This window comes from Microtus pennsylvanicus, chromosome 2 (assembly GCF_037038515.1).
Source record: "Microtus pennsylvanicus isolate mMicPen1 chromosome 2, mMicPen1.hap1, whole genome shotgun sequence".
Lineage (NCBI taxonomy): Eukaryota > Metazoa > Chordata > Mammalia > Rodentia > Cricetidae > Microtus > Microtus pennsylvanicus.
Window position 1 is genome coordinate 30,000,889 of NC_134580.1, and position 23,407 is coordinate 30,024,295.

Genomic DNA, 23,407 nt, shown 5'->3' on the forward strand with positions numbered 1-23,407 from the left:
TAAACATTCTCATTGGTGTGATTTAAACTGTTTGTTTAAAGTTCCCGTTGTGTTTCAGCGAGAACCTGGCCATGGAGGAGGTCAGAGAGACCCTCTACTGTGACAAGGAGACATTTAGCAGTATCTATCAAATGCTGACAACTCTGGGACGAGGAACTTTTGCCACAATCAAACTGGCCTTTCACGTGCCCACTGTCAGCTACGTGGCTGTGAAGATTCTGGCAAATGTGAATGGGGACTGCGCCCCGAACCACAATGAGGTTGATATAATGAGATCCCTCGTTCATCCGCATATAATCAGGTTCCTTCGGGAGGTGCAGACACGGGACATGACGTATCTCATAATGGATTACGCCTCCAAAGGGGACCTCTTGCGTCAGATTCGCAAACCGGGAGGCTTACAGGAGTGCGAGGCTCGAAGGCTGTTTGGACAGGTAGTACAGGCAGTGAAGTACTGCCACGACAACTGTATCGTCCACAGGGACATTAAGGCAAATAACATCTTGATCGACGCCTCTGGAAATGCCAAGCTCTGTGATTTTGGCCTGGCAGTCAGAGTTGTCCCTGGGACAAAACTAAAGACTTTCTGCGGCACTCTGGCCTACTGTGCCCCGGAACTGTTCGGAGTGGAGCCATACGATGGCTATGCCAGCGATGTTTGGAACTTAGGCGTGCTCCTCTACTACATGGTGGCCAGGCACCTTCCGTTCCAAGCGAGCTCTTCTATGGGGTTGAAGCAGCAAATTTTGGCTGCAAACTTCAGCGTTCCTCATCATGTCCCACTTGATATTTTCAACGTAATCGTGGAAATCTTCATGATCGGCCCCAACAGGAGGCCCACCATCAGTCAAATCCTGACGCGCCCCATGATCAGGAACAGCCAGGCACGGGCATCCATCCAGAGTCTCCCAGGCACCCTGAGCCCTAGCATTGTCGGCACCATGGCAGGTGAAGAAATAATTGAGTGTCTAGAAGTCCAAAAATTTGATCAGGCGATGGCCACATACCTGAGTCTGCAACACCAGGCACCCGGGGGAGACTGCTGCCATCACCAGGTGAAACCCACAACACCCATGGAGCCAGGCCTTGCCCACCTATCCCACCTGCGCTGTCCTGTGGCTGATTCCCTCATTAGCAGCAGCCCGGACAGCAGCAAGAGTTTCTCTCCATCGAAGATCGGGTTGTGTGGCAGCCTGACGGCGAGGGCCCAGACATCCTGCTCTCTGTACCACCTTCATGGGGCAGACCACAATGAGGCTGCAAATGATGCAGAGAAACTCTGCAGCTCGCTGGGGACGACTCTGCGTGTAACCCCCAAAGGCTCCTCCCTTGGGGACACACTGCTGACCACCAGACAGAAAGAGGCCATCAGCCATGGTCAGCCCCAGGATGCCGGGCCAGCTTCCTCCCAAAACCAGAGGCGTCACCGCTGGAAGAGGGTCAAGAAAACCCTTGTCAATGGCTTCCGACACCTATGTTGCTGCCTGCCTCCTGCAGAGAGTAACCATGCCTCCCGTGAGAACCAGGCTCCACAGTCAGGGGATCCTAGAGGCACCCACAGAACCAGGTGAGCACCTTTCTCACTTCATCTGATTTGTACTTTTCCTCCTGTCCTTTGTGATAAATGATGCCTGTGTCCACTATGGCACACTGTGAGCATAACAATCTGTCCCTTCAGAAAGACCAGGTGTCCCCTGAAGTGTGACCTCAGGCTTGTTGAGCAACAGGGGGACAGCAGAGATGCTGAGCCAAGCAGGGAGAGGTGGGGGCAAGGCCAAAGGAGGCAAAGATTCCTTGGAGGAACATGTCGGGTACTTGGGCGCTGCTGGGCAGTGCACTAAGTCTTGTGTGTTTTGAAGTCACTAAGAGTCTCCTTCCTGTGCCTTTCTCTCTGAAGCCCCGAAGAGGTCGAGCCCCAGCTCCATGGCTTCTGAGCCACGGGTTGGGGATCGGTCTGGATGAGATTCAGACAGCCACTCTGGGGACCCATGCCAGATGCCCAGGACACCATCTGGCCACAGGCCCCTCCTGCAGAGGAAGAGCTGTCCACTCCAGAGAACATCTATCTCTCCAGGTAAAATCCCAGGCAGGAAGGGTAGGCTTCCCACAGGGTCTAGCTCAGTGTGGAGGACTGAGGTGCAAAGGTGCCCTAGGCTGTCTTGTGGAACAATAGTGCCTTGCCCTCTCCCCATGCCTGCGGGAACATCAGAAGTGGTGCTCTGGGTAGTGACTGACCTTTGCCCCATTTCTTGGCAGAGAACACGGTCTTCTCCATAGGGTGAGACTTCTCTCCCCCAAGGAGAGTATTCCTAGTCAGCCTGGCCTAAGTTGGGTTGCCAGGTTGAGAATGTGTCCTGCAAGCAGCCCTGTAGGACCGACTCCTCTAGAGGGTAGGCTCCCGCAAGAACCTTTAGCAGGAATCCCCACAAGTAATTCCAGCAGGTTCCATTGCTTGAGTCCTCAGACCCAAAGCTTGGGAAAATCTGAGCTGGGGAGTGAGTGACCCCAGGGCAGCAGAGTCCCCCTCTCCACCAATTCTGCCTTCCAGCTACTCACCTCCTGCCTCTGCCTGCTTGTTCCTTCAAGGCCACCATTCTCATCAGTGACAACTAGCTCCTGCACTTAACACCATGTGCCACACCCTGAGGGACTGGTAGGTGTCAGAGTTAAACCTGAAAACCTAATGAGGGGTCAGCATCCTGCTGTGCCTCCTGCCTCCAACTTGCCTGAGTCTGCCTGAATCTGCACTGGCCAGTGAAATTCTTTAAGAAGGCTTCTGTTTTTCCCAGCCTTTTAAAGGTGAGCAGGCTTTTCCACTTCTTTTGGAGGTGGGTGGGGTGTGCTTCCGGGAAGCTGCCTCATCCATGCCACAGTCACATTGGTAAAATCTCATCTCGTGGTCTTTCTGCCTAGACCTTGCCAAACTGTGACAGCAAGAGACCCAGAGAAGACTGTGCGACTGGTGTGGTGGTCCATCTCTCCAGCTGTCTTCCTCATTAGAACCATCCTGGGTATCTTCTATATTCAAGAATGTGTCCCAGCATTCAGCGCAGGTCGTTGTGATGGCGGATACCCCGACCTCTGGTGTCACTCTGTTCTCCTGCCCCCCCAAATTTTATGGCGATATCTCCAGACTCGGATCCCCCTCGTTTCTCCTTGGAGCGCTGCGGTTTCAAGATACAGAAGTGTGGCTTATCCGAGCCCCTCCAGACTTTGCCCCACAGTGGTGAGTGGTCACTCTCACCCCACCCACTGGGAGTATCACCCCCCACACACACACTGGAAACTGAACCCACCCCACACTGTGAACCTAGAACTGTAGACAGCATTTCTAATAACTCGGGGAATCAGCCACATTCTGTCCAACCCAGGCTGGTTTCTTAAGTCCCAGCATCGTCTAGCCTCAGTTTCTTGAGTCTGGAACTACAAGTGGGTGTCACATGTTCTTTTGTTTTGGAGAATCATTTTTAATTTGTTTGTTTGTTTGTTTCTTTTTCATGACAGGGTTTCTCTGTAGCTTTGGAGTCTGTCCTGCTGTCCTGGAACTAGCTCTTTTAGACCAGGCTGGCCCTGAAATCACCTGCCTCCCGAGTGCTAGCACTGAAGGCGAGCACAGCCACCACTGCCTGGCTTTGTTTTGGAGAATCTTACCATCCTATGCAGCAGTTAAACTCGGATCTTTCTGCTTCTACCTCCCAATGGCAGCTACCGAGCCCAATATTATACAATGCTGGTGATGAAATCCAGGGCCCATTCATACTAGGCACAAACTCCATATCTGAGCCTCGTCCCTCGCTCGCCTGCCTTAAACATTACTTAGCCATTAACGATGGGGATTAGATTTAATGTCAGCACTCAGGAGACTGAGGCATGGAAATGGTAGGCTTCGCGGCCAGCATGAGATAGGGAATACCAAGCTAGCATCACACACAGAGGGTCTGTCTCAAGAAACAGTCAGGAGCCGGGTAAAGCCAGGTCGTGATGGTGCAGCACATGGGAGGCAAGGGTGGGTGGATCTCCGAGTTCCCTCCCAGCCTGGTCTACAGAGTGAGTTCCAGGACAGCCAGGGCTACACAGAGAAGCCCTGTTTTGAAAAGCAAATATTAAAAAACGAAGCAAGCAAGCCAGGAACGGTGGCACGTGTCTGTTTTCAGTACCTGGGAGGTGATGCATGCTGATCAGGAGTTCTAGGCCTCACCCAAGCCCCACACAACAGAAGTTAGTTGAGACCAAACTCAGTGTTTAGCACCCTAGCCTAGAAAAGCTGCTTCTAGCCCCGGCCTCCCGCTTTGCAAAGGATCTTAGCCAGCCTCTGCTTTCTCCCTTTCTTTCCTCAGCCGCAATGGGTGGCATGTGCCCCTCTCTGGCTCTAAGACTGTTAAGGGCAAACTGGATGGCAAGAGGTGGTGATGCAGGGTCCTTACTGGCAGCCCTCAAGCTGGAGAAGCCACCTTGCTGGCATCGTCAAGAGAGGTGGGAGGAAGACTCACTTGCCTTTTGTAGAGTTCTTCAACCCTGTCCTTGTCTGTTCCCCCTCACTGCCGACTGTCGGTACCTTGTACTCATGGTCGTCTATTTTCTTTGCAAAAGCATATGACTCTTAAACCCCACAGTGTCATATCTATTGGTTCCTGCTAACGAAGAATCCTTTCTTTTTCTCTCCTCTTGTTTGGACTCCGGTTTACTGTATGTAGTCCCGGCTGCCAAGGACCGTCGATCCTCCTGCCCTCAGCCAACTGAGTGTAGGTGGTATAGGTATGTAACTTGTCTCAGTGTATTTTAGAAGTTTTACTTTTTAAATCATCTATGTAGGGATGGATATCCTTCATATTTTAATCCTTCTGCCTCTGCGTACAAATGTAGGGATTACAGGAATTCCACACTAAGCCTGGTTTTTTGGTTCTGAAAACCAAACCCATGTTTCTGCTTGGTGAGGAAGAGTTACCCTAACTGAGTCACACCTAGAACTCAGGCAGGCTAGCCTCAGACTAGGTATTTCTCTCTGTAGCTGAGAAATACCTCCTGATGGAACTGAAGATCTTACACATTGACCCTGATTTCTCTCTCCCCTCTCTTTCTCTCTCTCTCTCTCTCTCTCTCTCTCTCTCTCTCTCTCTCTCTCTCTCTCTCTCTCCCTCTCTCTCTCTGTCTCTCTTTTAGCCTTTCTAGATGACCTGTTTTTCTGACGGAGAGTCTTTAGAAGTTGCACACACAAGGGGTGTAGCTGGACGCCACTCTTCTTCTGAAGCTAGTGAGCTGTGTTCTTTGTGGGGGAGGAAGAGCAGGCTGTCCCAGTCATGTATCATCTCAGAGTCCCCAGACTCTCCCCTGTGTATCCAGGCAGCGTTGAAGGTATGTTCTGACCAGAAGCCCTCGAGTCGCCCGCAACTAACTCCCTATGCACCAGCATGAAACAAAATGGAAGTCACCAGCCCTAACCAGCCCATGTCCCGACCTCAGGCTGATTAAACTAGGAAGATGGAGCCTCACCCCCACTGCTTGAAGGTTTAGTCACCTCACCCCTTGGGGCAATCTCCTATCCCTCACATTTAGACAGTTCTAGGGAGTTTGTGGATTTGTCTTAAAACTAGATGATAGAGCTAGGGTGAAGGTGTATGCCTATAATCCCAGGACTCTAGAGGTTTAGTCTAGTGACTAGCCATAAATTCAAGGCCAGCCTGGCCTCCATGAGGAACAGTAGGCTAGGCTTTGGTGGCTCTCTGTCTAAAACACAGAAAGTGAACAAAGGACTAATGCTCACTTTGCCTAGCATACACACTGGCTCTGGGCCTGGCTTCTTTAGCATAAAATGAAACCAGGTGGAGCATGCCGTGAATCCCAGTATTGGGGGGAAGACACAGGAGGATCAGAGAGTCAAGGCCTTCTTCCAACACAGAAAGTTGGAGGCCCGTCTAGAAGGAATGCCACTCTTTTTGAAAAACCAACAGCACCTACCCCCAAATCTTAATGCCCCAATCTGAGAAAACAGTGACATAGCAGCCCATTCCAACCACGTATTCCTTGTGAATCAAAAGATCTTTCTGACAGAGAGAAGAAATTTGGCATCCAGATGTGCAGGGCTATTTCCTGTGACTCACATCTGGAATTGTCCTGAGCCAATTGAGTTCATCCTTGTGCACAGCACTGAGGATCTGTTGGGTAAGTACTCCCTGCTGGCCCGGTGGGAGGCACTGACAGGAAGGTTTGGGGAGCATGGAGATCCCCACCTGTGCCAATGAGAAAGGCAGGAAGGCTGCTGGCCCTGCCACACATCAGAAACTCTGATGTTGTGCTGCCCCCTTGTGGCACTTCTGTACCAGTTCCGTGTTAGTGAGCCTGGTTTGCTGGGGTCCCTGCTTCAATTCCTGCCACAAACTGGGGTGACTGGGTGTGCTCAGAGGTGGGGTGAGGGGAGGCTTCCACTGCTCTGTACCCATCTGACATGATTCTATCCTTCTTTACTTCATTCCATTTCTACAGTATCTTAATAAAAGAACAAAATAGCCATCATAGACGTTCTGCCCAGGGGTTGTCCCTTAAGAAACTTCGTAAACAACATTGCTGCTTCTTCCTGGCCCCGCTGTCTATAATGGGAAACGATTGTCACTAAGCAAGAGTGTGAAATCGACGCCCTGGGTGAGATTCAGAAGCACAAGAAGCCCGACAGTGACTGTCTGTCTGTACACTGTCTAGTTACCTTGTTTGGTATGTGTTCATGTGCAGAATCCAAGGAAAAGGACCGGCAGGCTTGCTGAAGCTGGCCACCCCGGCACCTGGAGATGGAGACAGGTGAATCTCCATTTTTGTTCTGTTGTTGTGATTTTTTTGTTTTGGAGACAGGGTTTTTCTGTTTGGCCCTTCCTCTCTAGACCAGGCTGGCCTTGAACTCACAGAGATGTGCCAGCTTCTGACTCCTGAATGCCAGGATTGTGGGTGTGTGCCACCTTTGAGGCAGATGCATTTCCACGTCAGTGGCCTTGAGAAAGCCTGTGTTAAAACACAAGGTGCCCAGCACTCGCAACGTGACATTTGACACCGAACACCTGTGCTACACACAAATACCTTGAGCTTGCAAGTGTGTGTGTCTACGGACACCGCTGCACACGTACACAGTGTAAGCATATAGTGTGTGAGTGCATCTGCACACACTTAAGTCAAAATAGTGTAAGGAAACACAAGGTCAGCCTGGGGCGCTGTGGACCTTTAGCCCTAGCACTTGGGAGGCAGATGCAGGCAGGTCTCTGTGACGTCAGCTTGATCTACAACTGCAGAACTTGCTGTCCCAGGAATCCTGGGCTACCCACAGAAGTCGGTCTATAAAAAAAACAAACAAGGTGAAGGGAAAAGAGGAAGCAGTACAAAGTTAGTTGAAGAAGCAGGTAGAAGATCTGACCTCCTCTGCAGGAGCATCCTGCTGGCCAAACCTAGGAGAACGAGACAGGACGCTGCTCCTGAGAACACTGGGTGGTCCTCTCTGGATGCTAGATTGTTGGCAGAGCCCAGCAAGCCAAGCCATAGGGTATCTTATTACTGCTGAGTAGAATTGAGTTGGTGGGCTGACGAGGTGATCCCAGCTTTTTTAGCACTGTGGGTCACCTGGATGTCTCACCTCTCTGCAGCACGGGACTAGGCGCCTCTCAGAAGCCAAGACCCTGCACTAGGGAGAAAAGAAGGCCACCTTGATCGATTCTACTGGCGCTAACCCCTGCTTCTTCCCCAATCATGGCAATATATGTTTTCTATGTTGGAAATAAAATAGCATTGTTAAATGAGCTAGCTTTTGGTTGTTTGGATACAGGGCCTGTTGTCTGAGAAATCACATCTCCATCACACACAGGCAGCAGAGAGGGAGAGTTATCTGAAGTAGAGAGGGCAAGGCTTTAAGTTCTCTAAGCCCACCCACAGTGACATACTTCCTCTAAGAGGCTCCTGTGCTACAAGTTCCATAATCTCCTGAAACTGCACCATCAATTGGGGACTGAGCACTTACACTCATGAATTTATAGAAGGCATTTCTCTTTCAAACTACCATGCCCACTGAGTTAAGCCACAGGCCCGAGGAAATCTTTAGTTCCAAGGCACCCTTTGCTACAAAATTAAGTCTCAAAAAAAAAAATGTAAAAGGAAGCCTGGACATGGGGGTGCATCCATTTAATTCAGCATTCAGAAGGCAGTGCAGATAGCTCTCTTGAGTGCCAGGTCTACCTAGTGAGATTCAGTCTCCAAAATATATAAATAAATAAATAAATAATAAATAAATAAATAAATAAAACTGTCCGTTGCCGCCTGTAAATTGAAAAGAGAGAGATTTTTGCCAAGTGAGATGGTGTGCGCTCTAGTCCTTGTACTGGGGAGTGGAGGGAAGGAGATTTATTGGACGTTATTTTTGACTAATTAGCAAGCTCAACAAGTCTAGGATTAGTGAGATTTTTTTTTCTCCACATAAAAGAAAGAGCCGGGTGGGGGTGATGCAAGTCTTTAATCCCAGCACTCGAGAGGCAGAAGCAGGAGGATCTCTGTGATTTGGAGAGGAGGTCTAGGAAGAAAGACCTTTTCATGCCTTTCCTGATGATCCCTTGGACTCTCAGAGCAACAGGAAAGCACTAGCCAGGTATAAATGCCTATAATCCCAGCTCTGTGGAGCCCAAGCAGGAGGATCACAAACTCAATGGCAGCCTAAGAACCCGTCTCAAAACAAAAGCCGGAGGTGGAATTCGACAGCAGAATGCTTGTGTTGCATGCCCACAGCCCTGGGTTTGAGCCCCAGCAGAGCAGAAACTACAGGATAAGAGTGGCCTTTGCGCCCATTGGGCTGATAAACTGCTCTGCAGACAATATTCCTGTCATGAAGAACCATGTCTATAACGTATGTTTGAATGTTTCAGGGAATACAAAATAAGTGATTAGAAATGTAAATGTTTAGGGAAATGTAAATGACTTTTGTATATTCAGGGCTGCTTCTTCTTCTTCTTCTTCTTCTTCTTCTTCTTCTTCTTCTTCTTCTTCTTCTTCTTCTTCTTCTTCTTCTTCTTCTTTTTGGTATTTGAGAGAAGGTTTCTGTGTAGCTTTGGTGTCGGTCCTAGAACTAGCTCTTGTAGACCATGCTGGTCCTGAACTCACAGACCTGCTTCTGCCTCCCGAGTGCTGGGATGAATGGCATGCTCTACCAACACCCAACCATACAGGGCTTCATTTTTCTGCCTTTCAATTTTTTTTATTTCTTTCTTTTTTCTCTTTTTCCTTTTTTGGGGGGTGTTGTTTGTTTTTGGAATTTCATATTGTCAAGGTTGGCCTTGAACTCACTATGGAATGAGGCTGGTTTTGATTTTCTTGTGTCCATTTCCTCAGTATTTTGAGTTCAGACATGTGGCAGCAGCCTAGCTTGTGTGTATGTGTGTGTGAACGGGTGGTCATGCGTGTATGAGAGTGAGGGAATCTTTTGGGTGTCTTCTTCTTCTCTCCCCAGCTTACATTTTGAGACAAGGACTCTCACTGAACCTGGAGCTCACAGACTGGCTAAGCTGCTGGGGAGCAGCTTCAGGGATCCGCCTGTCCCAACTGTCCCCAGCTTTTACATGATGGAAGGAATCTGAACTCCAGTCTTCATGCTTACACAGCAGGCATTTTACTGACCGAGGCTTCTCCCACGCCCCTCTTTCCAACCTTTGCAAAGTCTGAAGTTGCTTCTCAATAAGAAAGTGTTTTAAAACTGGATTGTGTAACACGGCAGTGGTGGCACAAGGACTTGGGAGGCAGGCAGAGGCGGGCAGATTTCTGTGAGTTCAAGGCCAGCCTGGTCTACAGAGTGAGTCCTAACTGCTTCCATCACTACTTAGATACCATGTCTTGAAAAGCAAAAATAAATAGGTAGATAGATAAAATAAAATAAAAAAGCTCCAAATTTAGCCCACACTAGATCGTGGCACACTGTCTCTTGAGTGGTAGGATTGCACCCATGTGCTACCACATCCGGCTTTATACAGAAACTTTGAAGGGCTCAGTGGGGGAAGGCGCTTGCTACCAAGCCTGATGAGTTCAGTCTCTAGACATCCATTGTGGGGGATGAGAACAGACTCCCTTGGGTTGTCCTCTGGCTTCCACATATGCTCCATGCCACAAATATTCACTCATAAATAAATAAGCACATAATAAAATGACGATAAAAGAAACCAGTACCAAGCTGAGCATGGCGACACGTAGCTTTAATCCCGGCACTTAGACATGATCCTTACTCTACTTAGATCTTGAACTTCTGATTCTTCTAAGTTGAAGGAGAAGGATCAGAACTCTCAGGCCAACCTTGGCTCAACATTTCCCAGTTGGAGGCTAGCCTGGGTTATATGAGACATGGTCGTAAGTAATAAACAAGTGGACCTAGAACCCGTGTGATGCCCTATGCCTTAATCTCACCAGCTGGGAGACAGACAGGATTATAAATGCAAAGCCAGCCCGAGTTACATACCAAGTTCCATGCCTGCCTGGACTGTATAGTAAGATCCTGGCTCCACAAAACAAAACAACAAGGATTAGTTGAATATGGCAGCACATGCCTTTAATCCCAGCACTCAGGAGGCAGAACCAAGAGGATCCCTGTGCGTTCAAGGCCAGTGTATATATGGAGTTTCAGGACTACAGAGAGACCGTGTCTCAAAGCAATGACAAAAAACAAATTCAAGGATTGATTGAGGGAAGAAAAGATAGAAGGAGGTAAAGACATCACACTCTAGTTGGGTATATGTACACACACATGACCACACATGTATGCCCATACATACATACACACACACACACATACACACACACACACACACACACACAAGCTGAGTTGGTGGCACTTGCCTAATCTTGAATTATTCCCAAGGTCCTGCACATATGATCTTACCACTGCAAAAATAAACAAATAAACGTAAAAATTTAAAGTAGGGACAGTTCACTGCACCATGGGATTCACTACATTATGGAATAATATGGATCTGGGAAGATAAATAAAAATTTCTAAGCCAGGCTTGGTGGCACATACCTGTAACTCCAACACTTGAGAGGCAGAGACAGGAAGATCAGAAGTTCACGGTCATCCTCGGTTAAATATTGAATTTGTGGACAATTTGGTCTTCATGAAACCTTCTCTCAAAAATGAATAAAACCTTGCAGTAATAGGCTCAGTTATTAAGTAGACACACCTGGGAAGACAGAACCTCAAAGAGTTGCCTTCACCAGATTGGCCTGCAGACATGACTACAGGGTGTGTTCTTAATTGTTAACTCATGCAGGGGAGCCTAGTCTCATTATGGTGGATAATGTGATCCTGGGACAGGTGGTTCTGTTGTACAAGGAAGGAAGAGGCTTTATGGTGCCTTTTCTTTGTTGGAAATTCTCTGAGTGGGTTGTGGGGTTTGGAGAGACAGAGACAGTGAGAGACCAGGGCTGGGGGGAATGGGGCTTTCCAAATTGTACAGGAACAAGCTGGGATCTCCAATCAAACATTATCTCTGGAATTCTGCACAAAGCGAAAATTGCCAGCTATAACTAAAATGATCCCAGCAGGCACCGAGGGAATGACTGAGGGAAATTGCCAGGCGGGCATGAGGACCAGAGGACATGGCAAAGCAGGGTGTGTTGCTGCAGCATTGGGAAGGCTGAGAACCGCTGGGCAAGCAGTGAGGCCAACTGATCCCGGGAAGGGACTGCCACTGTCGGCATGACCATCAGGACAGGTATCCTGGGATGGCTGGATGGCTCTTTTTCTGGGTTGCTGTGGGGGGAAATGACGTTAGAAAACTGGTTTGTAGGACTTTAAGTCTCTCTTCAACTCCCCTCTTCTAAGGCTAAGGGCGGGAAGTTCTGGGGAGACAGACTGATGTGCAGATTATGATGTAACTGTAAGGGGCTTACTCTAGCCCCGTCCACCTTCCCTAGACACAGCTGAGGGTTTTGGTTGTTTCAACAGGGCCACACTATGTAGCCTGGCCCACAACTCCCCACCTCCCTGCCTTAGCCTCTCAGTGCTGGGATTCTGGGCATGATCCACCATGCCTGACTACAAAGTGTTCTAAGACTAGAGTCTCATGCCCCATGTGCTAAAAGTCGACCCCAAGCCTTGCCCGTGTTAGCAATTCTTCATTATGTTGTGCGAGTTTGTTCAGAAAGGACAGATTTCAAAGGGGAAATTGTGGAACTGCGAGTGTTGCTCAAGGGTAGAAAGCTTGCCCAGCCAGTCCAAGGTCTGGTAATAGGTTTTCTGCCCCTCCGCCACAATAGGTTTACTGATATGCCAATGAAGCCAAATGGAAAAATAAACAACAGGTTTATTAGAACAATGCCACTCTCAGGTGGGCCCTGTGGCCCCAGAGATTGGGGCCAGAAAAGTCGTTCCCCTGAAAAAAAGCAGGAAGATTTTCTAGGTTGTAGACAAGGGATCATGACATGTCAACCATACAAACCATGGGTTTGTATCTAGGTATGGCTTAGGCCAGGACTTGAGTGACTGGCAACTTCAGAGGAGGAAGCTGCAATAGCCACCAAAAGTATGGCTTTTTGACACCTTTCCTTTGTTGGAGACTCTCTAAGCGGGCAAGGTTTGGAGAGGGAGAGAGACAGGAATGGGGCTTTCTGGATTGTGCAGGGGGTGAGGTTCCAACCATCACTTGGGTTTGATCCTCAGCACTGGAAAAAGAAAGCAGTGAAAAAGACGTGGAATTTTCACTGTGCAGAGGAGGACCCATGCCCAGGCTTTTGCTTTGTGGTAGGAGGAGTGACCCGTTCAAGGGGGGAGATGGTCACTGTGCAGGCATATTGAAGTTGTATTTGTAGGAAACCACACACCCTAGCGAAACACATTGGTAATTGTTGTGTGTGTGTGTTAATGTTGTCCTTGCCATCCTGGAACTCACTCTGTAGGCCAGGCTGGGTTCACACTCACAGAGATCTGCCTGCCTCTGCCTCCTGAGCGCTGGGATCAAAGGTGTGTGCAGAGTCAGGGAGGGACCTGGAGGCAGGAGCTGAAGCAGAGATCACGGAGGAGGTTACTTAGCCGCTGGCTAGCTGGCTGGCTCTCTTATAGTTGCTTCAGTCTATTTCCTTATGCACCCCAGGACCGCCTGTCCAAGGGGGGCACTACCCACAGCAGGTTAAGTCTTCCCACATCAACCATCAATCAGGATGATGCCTCTCAGGCTGGCCCACGGGCCAATGCGATGGGGAGGAACCCCTTGTCTCAGATGACTTCATTTGGCAAAGAAACCACACAGAGTTGTGGCTCAGCCACTGTCTCAGGCAACCCTGGGTTGGCCTGAGCAGTGGGAACATGGCTCTGAATCAGGTCCAGAAGGAACTGCCTGGTCACAGAGGGATCGTCTTGCTCAGTGTTCTGCAATAAGGACAGTCTTACCAGGAAGGGGTTTTCTTACTGACCATCCACTCCCTTACAGGTTATCCTTCCAAACCCCTAAAGGTTTGCTTTCACTACCAAAATCTATCACCCTAATATCAGCAGCAATGGCAGCATCCTCCTGGACATCCTGAGGTCCCAGTGGTCCCCAGCATCGACTGTGTCCAAAGGTAGAGACACTGACATGGACTCAGCATGTCTGTCTCCTGTACTTTCCCCTCTTGCTGGTAGTGTACATGGGAACTCAGGAGGAGCAGACGGCTTGCCCAGACCACAGAGCCCTGCCGAGTCCTGTGCCCACTGCATTGCCACACTGTAAGGAGATGGCATGTGAAGCCCAGTACCTTTGCCCTAGTAGTTCTCAGCAGTCACTTACTGTGTGAGCTCAGAACTGCTAGGTGGGTAGAAGAAGACAGCATCAACCCAACTTGCATTTCACCTAAAAGTCAAAAGGCAAATATTAAATATGAAACTATGAAACTCTTCTTTTCCTTCCCTCCTTCATGCAAGGAGGACCAACACACACACACACACACACACACACACACACACACACACACACACACACACACACTGCTTCTGATCTCCACAGAGGTTGGATTTGCTGCCACCTTAAGGCCAGGCCAGGCCAGGCCAGAGGGCTAGAAGTGAGCCAAGAACTTCCTGCCTAAGTAGAACAGATCTCACCCCAGGAAGATAAGGTTCAGAGCGAAACTACTTTAAACAAACATTTCTGAGCAGGGTTACACTTGGTTAGAAACAGATAAGACAAATGTGTTTAGCATAACATAGAAGGGCTCAGATTTGGTATCAAGAGCTTTGGCAAGAGATGCCTTGGGAACACCTGCGTCTTGCAAATGCCCGACGTGCTTCCCGTCAGGGTCCTGTAGTTCCACAGTGCCTTTCCTCTGGGCCCCACTTGCAGGTGACACTTTTCCAGGACTTGTTTTTCTGTTTGTTCTGCTTCCCCTTTCCCTCCTCTGCTTCTGTCTAGACTTGTCAATCAGGGTTGCAAAGAAGGCGGGGGTGGGGCAGGGCTTTGGCTCTGTATCTGCACTTCATCTCAGAGTCGCTAGTCTGGAGCAAGGTGTAAAGGAGTCGGGCACAAGGAAGCTCTCTGGATGATGCTGATGGTGAGGGGGAGTGGTTCTCAGTCAGGAGCTGGCTCTCCTCTCGGGATGTGTGTGTGTGGTATTTGCTTTTCTTTCCTGTGACACGCAGTGTTCCAGGCTGGCAGCATGCTGTGAACAAAGACAATTGCATTCTCTCATCTCCTTAGCTGGGACTTGGCAAAGGCTGAAAACAAATCATGCACCTGCTTAACCTTTCTGGCATGACAAAGAAGCCTGTCCCCTTCTCTTCCACAGGAAGTGCTTCTAGATTGCACTCGAACAAGCCCTAATTAAGTCTTTCCTGGATCCATCTTTTTCTCCAGCCTTTTCTTGGACTTAGATGTGTAATTAAGAGGAATATCAAGAGACAACATTTCTCTTGACCGAAGGGTTGAGATGTAGCTCGGTTGATAGAATGCTTGCTTGCTTGTCTGGCATGTCCAGTGTGCCCCGAGTTCAGTCCTCAGTGCTGGGGTGGGGAGCGGGGAGAAACAAGAAAAAACCAAAACAACAAAAACCAAAGAAACAAAACTGGCATAGGGCTCAGCTGGAGAGCCTGGGGTGTAGTCTGGAGGTAGAAACACCTGCCTCATGTAGGCGAGGTCCCTGGTTGGAGCGGAAAAGCAAGCTAACAGGAAAAATTAAGATGATTTTGATGGAAAAAATTGATTGCAATTATAGAACATTTTCTCAGATGTTTGTTTCTCACATTTTTGTCATTTTGTCTCCTAGGAAGAAAATGCTACCAGCCAATACAGTCACACTCACATGCTCACTCTCTGACACACATGCATACACATTCACACATACTTACACACACATACACATTCACACACACATGCATACAGTCACACACACATGCATACACAGTCACACACAAATGCATAAACAATCACACACACATGCATACACAGTCACACACACATGCATACACAGTCACACACACATGCATGCACATTCACACACACATGCATACACAGTCACACACATGCATACACAGTCACACAAACTCACACACGTGCATACACATTCACATTCACATGCATACACATCCATACATACTTACACACATGCATACACAGTCACACAAACTCATACACGTGCGTACACATTCACACACACATGCATACACAGTCACCAACAATTGCATACACAATCACACGTACACACACATACATAGTCACACATACATTCACATGCATACACAGTCACATATACTTTACTCACACACATACACATTCACACACATGCATACACAGTCAGACATACTCACACACGCATAGTCACACATACATTCACATGTATACACAGTCACTCATACACACATGCTTATACAGTCACACATATACACACATGCATTTATAGTCATACATACATACATGCAAACACATACAAACATACATTCACATTCACACTCACATACTCACAAGCATTCACAAACACACATGCATACACAATCACATACACACACATACATTCACATGTATACATAGTCACTCATACACACATGCTTATACAGTCACACATATACACACATGCATTTATAGTCAAACATACATACATGCAAACACATACACACACGCATTCCATTCACACTCGCACACGCACACATGCATACACACTCACACATAACGACATTTTGGTTGAGGGTAGGACATGTGGACACGGTGGTCCTTTAGGATTGTGTCGCGGAGTGACACGGTAGTCCTCTTAATTTGTGTTAGTAGACTCCGTTTGTGCGCAGTGTACCTTACATGTTTGCACAGGGATAGACCTGCCTACCGGTGAGTATCTTAGGACCATCCTCGTCCCCAGCTATGTCTGTACACACTGCAAATTTGTGTGCTTTGTATACAGAGAGAGACTTAAACAATTTGTCATGTATCAGGGCTTTCAAGACAAACCTCTTTCCCCCAAGTGTGTGAACCACCGATGTTAAAGAGCAGAGAGAAGCAGAGACTACATCTGGAGGACAGAAAGAGAGGGTGGGGTCTATACGAGACAGGGAAGCCAGGGCTTCCAAGAGCCTTCCTGCCTGGATCAGATGCACCTGGCCTCAGCTGCTGGCATCTCCACAAACCTACTGTTCTGGCTGGGTGACCTGGGGCATGGCTTCTCTAAGCATCAGTTTCTCAAATGTGAAATGGGATGAGAGAATCTACTTCACAGAGGCGTGGCAAGGATTAGATGAGGTCATACCCATCGAGTGTCCTGCTAATTTGATGCGCCTGTATGACTTCTGTCTCTGTGTGTGTGTTTTTGTATTTTCCTGTCCACTTTACTCCCCTTCCAGGGGTCTGCTAATGCTGTTTCTTAGTTGAATGTTTTTTCTCCACCTGCTCCAGGGCCCATTTGCACTTTTTACACCAGTGTAGGGAGTGCTGGGAGCTAGAAGCCTGATTCCTGGTAGCAAGGCAGCTACCCAGCTTGGGAAGGAGAGACCAAATGAGCTCTAGGAGAGAGGTCTCAGCCTCAGCAGCTCTGGCTCTGGCCTACTTTCCTTCTGTAATTCTCGTACAGGCCAGAAGATGGGACTCTGGACCCTGAAGTCAAGGGCCAGGGCACTGCCTCCACATCTGAACTAAAGGGAAATCAGATCCCTTGCCCTGCCCTGCCCCTCTTACTGTGTGAGACCTGTCTTATGGGGCGGGGAGGTAACAGGGACATTCTCCCTTTGGCCACCACCTTTGTTCAGGGCCAGTCTAATGCTTCAGGGTTGTCCTATCAACTATCCCACCCTCTGGCAGCTTTTCCAAGATGGGGCAGCACATCCTCCTGGAACTCCAGGACCAGCCAGGCTCACCTCGGCTCATTGTCCTCAGCTCCACGGAGATGCGTCCCCTGTCACATAACCAGGTTCCTTCTGTCACATACCCTTGCAGTTTCCTTCACAGTGGCTGTCATAACTTACAGAATGATCTTGTTGACTTACTAACCCTAACCTAACCCCTAAGTCCCAAGGGGGCAAACTTTTCTCATTGCTGGTTCCCCAGCACCGAACAACCAGGTCTGGGTACATGAGATCTCAGCAAAGCCATTGTAATCAACAAATGCTGATTGAATCCCTGCTTAGTGATTGCCTGGTCAAGACGTTGTTTAGTTTTCCTGTGATGCTGCTTTCTCACTAGTGAAACAGAGAGGATAGCGACGCCACGGCTACTGCAATGAACGACACATTTTATATCACTAGGTCCTGGTATGTAGAGGGGCTCCTTAAAACCTTTAATGGTCTGATTTTTTGTTACACAGGGAAATGAAGTCTGCACTCAGTACCCAGCGCTCCACAGTCGACAAGAGCATTTTCTAAGGCAACACTCACTTCTACTGCGCCTTTCGACAGCACTTTTGTGTTGGCCTGGTTGTGGCTACTCTGCACGTGCTACCATGCTTAATCTTCACTCTAGACTTGAGCTGTTGGCGTGCTCTTTATTTCAGCTCAATAAGATGTGTGCACACACCAGCCATGCTGCGCATGTAAAGGCCTGAGGACAGCTTACGAGAGCTGGTTTTCTTTTTATTTCATGTAGGTCCTGCTGATGAAACTCAGATAATAATGTCCTGCTGGACCTCCATACATTGATGAGTAGATTGGATAAGTGCACATGTGTTTGCAGTCCTCTAGATGCTCAGCATCCTTAGCGGCTGTGTGGAGTACAGAGGCACAAATCATTGTTTGTGAGATGAGAAACTGGGCAGCGGGCTTTTTATAGAAGATCAGAAATAAAGGTGCATGGTGTGTGTGTGTGTGTGTGTGTGTGTGTGTGTGTGCGTGCGTGTGTTTTACACATTCCTGTGTGACTCACATGGGGAGGCCAGAGGTCTAGGTCTCAATAGCTCTTTACTTATTTTTTTAATGTGCACCAGTTGTTCTCCTGCATGTGTGTCTGTGAACCACATTCATTTCTGGTGTCTGAGGAGACCAGAAGAGGTGGACCGATTCTGGGACTGCCATTGTGGATGGCTGTGAGACACCATGGGAAACCAGCCCAGGTCCTCTATGAGAGCAACAGCTTCTCTTGCTGCTGAGCCATCTCTCTAACTCTTTCCACCTTATTTGTTAAGACAGAGCCTCTCAATAGATGGAGCTCCTGGTAGATTGGTCTATACTGTTTGACCAGCAAACTCCAGAACGCACGGTTTCTATCTTCTCCTGTTCTGGGGTTACAAGCTTTTGCCACCAAACCCAGCTTTTTTTCTCAGGTTCTGGGCAGGGGCCTCAGATCCTTAAACTTTCATAGGAAGTGCTTCTTAGACAGAGCCATCTCTCCAGGTATATAGTCCCTTTCCAGGGACATCAAGGCTCAGTCTTGTTTCCAGTTCTGGTTCCAGACAAAGGATGGTATGCAGAAGTTGTGACTTATTTGTTCATTTATTTTGAGATAGGGTGTCACCAGGAGTCTAAACTGACCTTGAACTTCTTGCGGCCTCAGCCTCCTAAACTGGACGGTAGGCCCGCACCACCACAGTGATAGAACTTGGACTTGTCATATTCCCTTCTGGAGCTTTGGCAGAGGCTGCGAATGATTTGCATGGTCGCTTTGCCACCAACAGTGTGGAATCACCTCCAGGCTCAAGTGATAGTGCCTATGAGACAAAGGGCCCTTTCTCTCTCTTAAGACTCGCTCAGAGGATTAACTTTGCTTTCTTTTAAAACCAGATGGAATTGACTGTGTTACTCATCATTTTCCAACCTTGCCTCAGATCTGTTAGTTCTGCTGTTAGATAGTAATTTGTCTTAGAGCTTTTTTTCTTATCCTTTTTTGTTATTTATGTTCTTATTTTTTAAGGACGAGTTGAAATTATCCTCAGTTCAAACTCCACTGTCTGCTGTCAGGCTTAGAGGCAGGTAGACCTAAGTCTCAGCCTGTGGAGGGGCCTGCTGCCTGTCAGCGCTCTTTAACGCTCTTCAGTCTGGAGTTAATAAGCCAATTAAGAAGCCCCTCTTCTCATCATTGCTTCCTCCTGCCATCTTTGTTTCTGAGAGGGATTTTCTCCTAATTTAAAAATCCATCATCCGAGGAAGAAAATCCGAATAGCTAAACCCAGCACTTTCCCAGAGTCGGTGCAATGCAAACAGAAGCAGTGGTTTTCCTTCCTAGTAGGCAGTTGAAAGGACCTCTGAGCCCAGAACCCCCAGCCCACCCTGAGGGAGAGAGGGAGGCGGTTTCCAAGGCAACCGGCCCAGGGAGGGGTTGGCTCTCTGGCGCCCTCCTGGCCTCTTCCTGGTAGCTCAGGATACTGCCAGCTAGCGTCCACCCGTGCTCCGCGCTCCGATTGGCTGCTCGGTCCGCTCTCTGATTGGTCGTGGCGTGCGCCTCGCCGGCTGGTGGCTATGAAGGTGGCGCCGGTTGATGGTTGAGCGTTGGCTTCAGGGTTGGGGTCGCCGCATGTGCGATCCGCTCCCACGGGATCAGAGGGCGAGGACTGCTGCTGCTCAACCTGGAATCTACCGGCGAGACCGGGCTCCGCCCGGCCATGCCCGCCGGGAGCAACGAGCCGGACGGAGTCCTCAGCTATCAGGTGGGCCCCGCCTCCCGCTCCTCCCCGGCTCAGTCTGGGTCGGGTGCCCACCGCCCGGCTCCGTTCCAGCCGGGGCTCCGGGCGTGTCCCCGAGAGCCGGGGGGGGGGGGGGGCGCGTGGGACGCCAGGGGGCGCTCAGGGTGGCCAGGGAGGGTGACCTTGGGCCGGAACCCTGAGCCGCCGGCACCGCCGCAGCCCCCCCGCATCGCCTGCAGCCCGGTGTCCCGGACCAGTGACCTCTGTCCGCGGGTCCCCTTTGGCGGCAGACGCCGGCCTCTGGCCTTGCCCCGCTCTCTACCTTAGGTGGTCGAGAGGGTATCCGGGGACCTTCGCGGGTCTTTGTGTTTTGATTCTGGTTCCTCGGTGGCTAAGAGGAAGCCTTGCAAAGACCCCGAGAATGTGGCCGGTTTTGTGTATCGGCGCCCTGCTGTCCAGACAGCCGATAAGTTCTGAGGAAGGGATTGCACATGGACCAGGGAAGCCAGGAACGACACCACCAGCCTTAAGTAGTTGATGGTGGAACCGCAGGGTCGGTTAATATTAGGAAGCATTTGGACTAGGTATTAAGAGTGTGTGGGTTCAAGTCCCGGTCTGTTTCTTCTAGGCTTTCTCACCTTGTGCGTGCTACTTGCCTCTTTGAACCTCAGTTTCCCCATCTATTAAAATGGAAATAGTAATGTTTGTACGGTTTACTTCACAGGGCTGTTTTAAGGACTCTGTGAATCACGGTTTATTGTGTGAGCCCTAATAAGCGAGTAGTAGCTTTTTGAATTCTCACCCACCCGCCTTGTGAAACCCGGATCAGATGTGATTGCTGCCCTGGAAAGAGGATTTGAAGGAGGGAGGGGAACCGAGACGATGTTGTTGCAGAAGGGTGGTGGGTTTTGGAAGCAAATGCCCGGTTGACATGGTTGTGGGGTCTGGGAAAGGCAGGGGAAACTTCCTGAGTGTTGCGACACGGGTGTGACGCTCCCTACTCCTCTTCTTTCCTGGCAGGACTATTTGCTTGCCAGTCACCAAAATAAATAGATGTGAGATTTTTGGGAAATCTTTCCATTTCTGATCTCATGACATACCATGTTATAGTCAGCTTCTGTTTGGGAGACAGAAGCAAAAAGAGGCCAAGATCTTGCTCCTCCCAGCTGCTGGGAAAGGAGGAGAATTAGCTTTGTTTGTTTTGCCATTGAGAATGCTGGGGATGGACTGCCTTCTTACTTAAAGGTAGACACCCTGCTGCTGAGCCCTATCCCCAGCCTGTGTTTGTGTGTGTGTGGAGGGGGGTGTGTGTCTGTGTGTGTGTGTGTGTTTGGTGGCCAGAGTTTGATAACTGGTATCTTTATCACTCTATCTTTATTTACTGAAAACATGTTCTTGCACTGAACCTGGAACCATTTGAGCCGGCCAGTGAGCCCCTGGGATCTGCTTGTCTCCCCCACCCACCTGCCCCACCCCCACCCCCAGTGCTGGGCTTACAGACGAGCACATGCTGCCTGCTTCCATGGGTGCTGAGGTCTGCGTCCAGGTCTTCATTCTGTGAGACAAGTACGTCACCCATCTTCATTTCACACAAAATACTAGGAGCCTGAGGCAGGAGGATCATGTGTTTGGGGTTCACATAGACTCCATAATGAGACCCTGTCTCAAAAGATCTGCACAAGGAACTGTGTTGTTATAAAATCAGGTGCTTTGACACCTCTCAGACCATCCTGTGAGTGTACGTTGACGCACATCATAGGAGATTTTTCTAAGAAGAAAATGGGCAAAGGTCTGAAGAATGACTCTCAGCTGAAGGAAAGGGGAGGTCAGAGACTTGGAAACAGAGGAGAGGGTGTACAACAGTCCTGTGGCCGATAGGGGGCGCGTTCTGCAAGGACATAGGGTGGAGCCACAGGGAGCAAGGAGGAAATGGCGGGGTGTGTCCTGGGTTCCTAACAGCTAGACACCTTGGCCCCCACTGAAGAAGCTGATATTTACCTGAGGACCAAGAGCAGTCATGATGAGCTTTAGTCCTGCTCAGATTTCCTCTGTTGAAAGATTTCTCTGGCTTCTGTGGGCGATCAAGCTCGGATGTGAGCAGACCCTGTGTCTAACATGCGGAATGTGTGCGGGCTATGGCCAGTACATAGGCACCCTTAGGTTTCTGCTGATGGTCGGTGGTTTGGGTTTCTGAACAGACAATAAATATGTTCTTTACATTGAGCTACTATTATTGTGGGTCACGGAGTGGAGAGAGAAAAGGGAGGGACCAGCAGGTGCTCGTGATGTCAGGCATTAGACACAGGAACTTGAGATTTCGGAAGGTGAGGAGAATGGGGACTTAAAGAGGAAAGGAAGTGGGAATGGCCTGGAGGAGACATAGTCAACCAATGGGCAGTGACCTTAGTGACCAAGCCCCCTGTGTGCCCACCTGAGAGAGCTGGACCTTGCAAAGAGAGTAGATTGTGTGACTCGATGGAAGCAGAGAGCTTCCAGACATCTCATCCCCCATCCCAAGACTAGAGTTTTCTCTGGTGGACTCCGGCTTTTCCCTTTGATTCTCTTCACAGCCGGCTCCACCGTGCAGCCAGCGGGGTTTAGAAATGCCAGCCAGATCATGTCCTCACTTGACCCCTGCCAGCGGCTTCCTAGTGAATTTTAGAATAAAACCCTAACTCTGCGGTGGCTTACCAAGGTTGGACATGACTGCAGCCTTGCCCATTGTGCCGGGAACGCCCTTCTCTCTCACCGCGCACTCCGACTCTGGCTGGCTTTGTGTTTCTTTAGTATGACCAGCTCCCTCACAGCTCGGGGATGTGTCCTCTTTCTAGGACACTCTTTCAGCTCGGTGTCCTCATGACTCATTTGCATCTCCCGAAGAATAGCTTCCCCTGACCTCCACCCTGAGTCACACTGCTCCGTAGGATGCTCTTGTGTTCCTCCCTAGCACACTGTGTATGAGTCTTCTTGTTTTGATGTCCTGCTGTCTTCTTGAGGAAGTTTCAGGAGGGCAGGGTGCGCTGGTGACCCTGTCTCATACATCGCCCAGTGTCCAGTTAGTGCTTGGCTGCTGGAGGGGAAGGCTCGGGAGGCTGAAGTCTTTCTCTTAGGAGCTCGTGGTCTACTAACAGTGTCCAGTTAGTGCTTGGCTGCTGGAGGGGAAGGCTCGGGAGGCTGAAGTCTTTCTCTTAGGAGCTCGTGGTCTACTAACAGGATTTGCACGGAGCAGCAGATGGCTGTTAGTGGCACACTCATAAGCTCCTCGTTCTTTGGTACCTTTGCTCAGGTTAGCGAGCTGCAGCAACTTTCCCGTCTCTTCTCTGAGGAATTTCCATTCTGGCCTTCAGAGCTGGTTCCATGGAGCTCCACCAGGATTTGCCACTCGGTCTCCTCTGCCCACTGCCCCCGCCAA

At 49.4% G+C, this 23,407-nt stretch overlaps 2 protein-coding genes across 2 annotated transcripts in view; both read left to right on the forward strand.

Moving 5' to 3' along the window:
* The first annotated feature begins 71 nt into the window (after positions 1-71).
* On the forward strand, positions 72-1,571 carry LOC142844134 (sperm motility kinase 2B-like). The gene has a single exon (XM_075962434.1). It carries the CDS (start codon positions 72-74, stop codon positions 1,569-1,571), a length of 1,500 nt encoding a protein of 499 aa, XP_075818549.1.
* Positions 1,572-19,834: 18,263 nt separating this feature from the next.
* LOC142844135 (electroneutral sodium bicarbonate exchanger 1-like) overlaps positions 19,835-23,407 on the forward strand; it is a 36,171-nt gene continuing 32,598 nt past the window's right edge. The window contains exon 1 of the mRNA XM_075962435.1: positions 19,835-20,019. Within this exon, the coding sequence (XP_075818550.1) occupies positions 19,975-20,019 (45 nt within the window). The 5' untranslated portion in view covers positions 19,835-19,974. The remainder of the gene's footprint in view (positions 20,020-23,407) is intronic.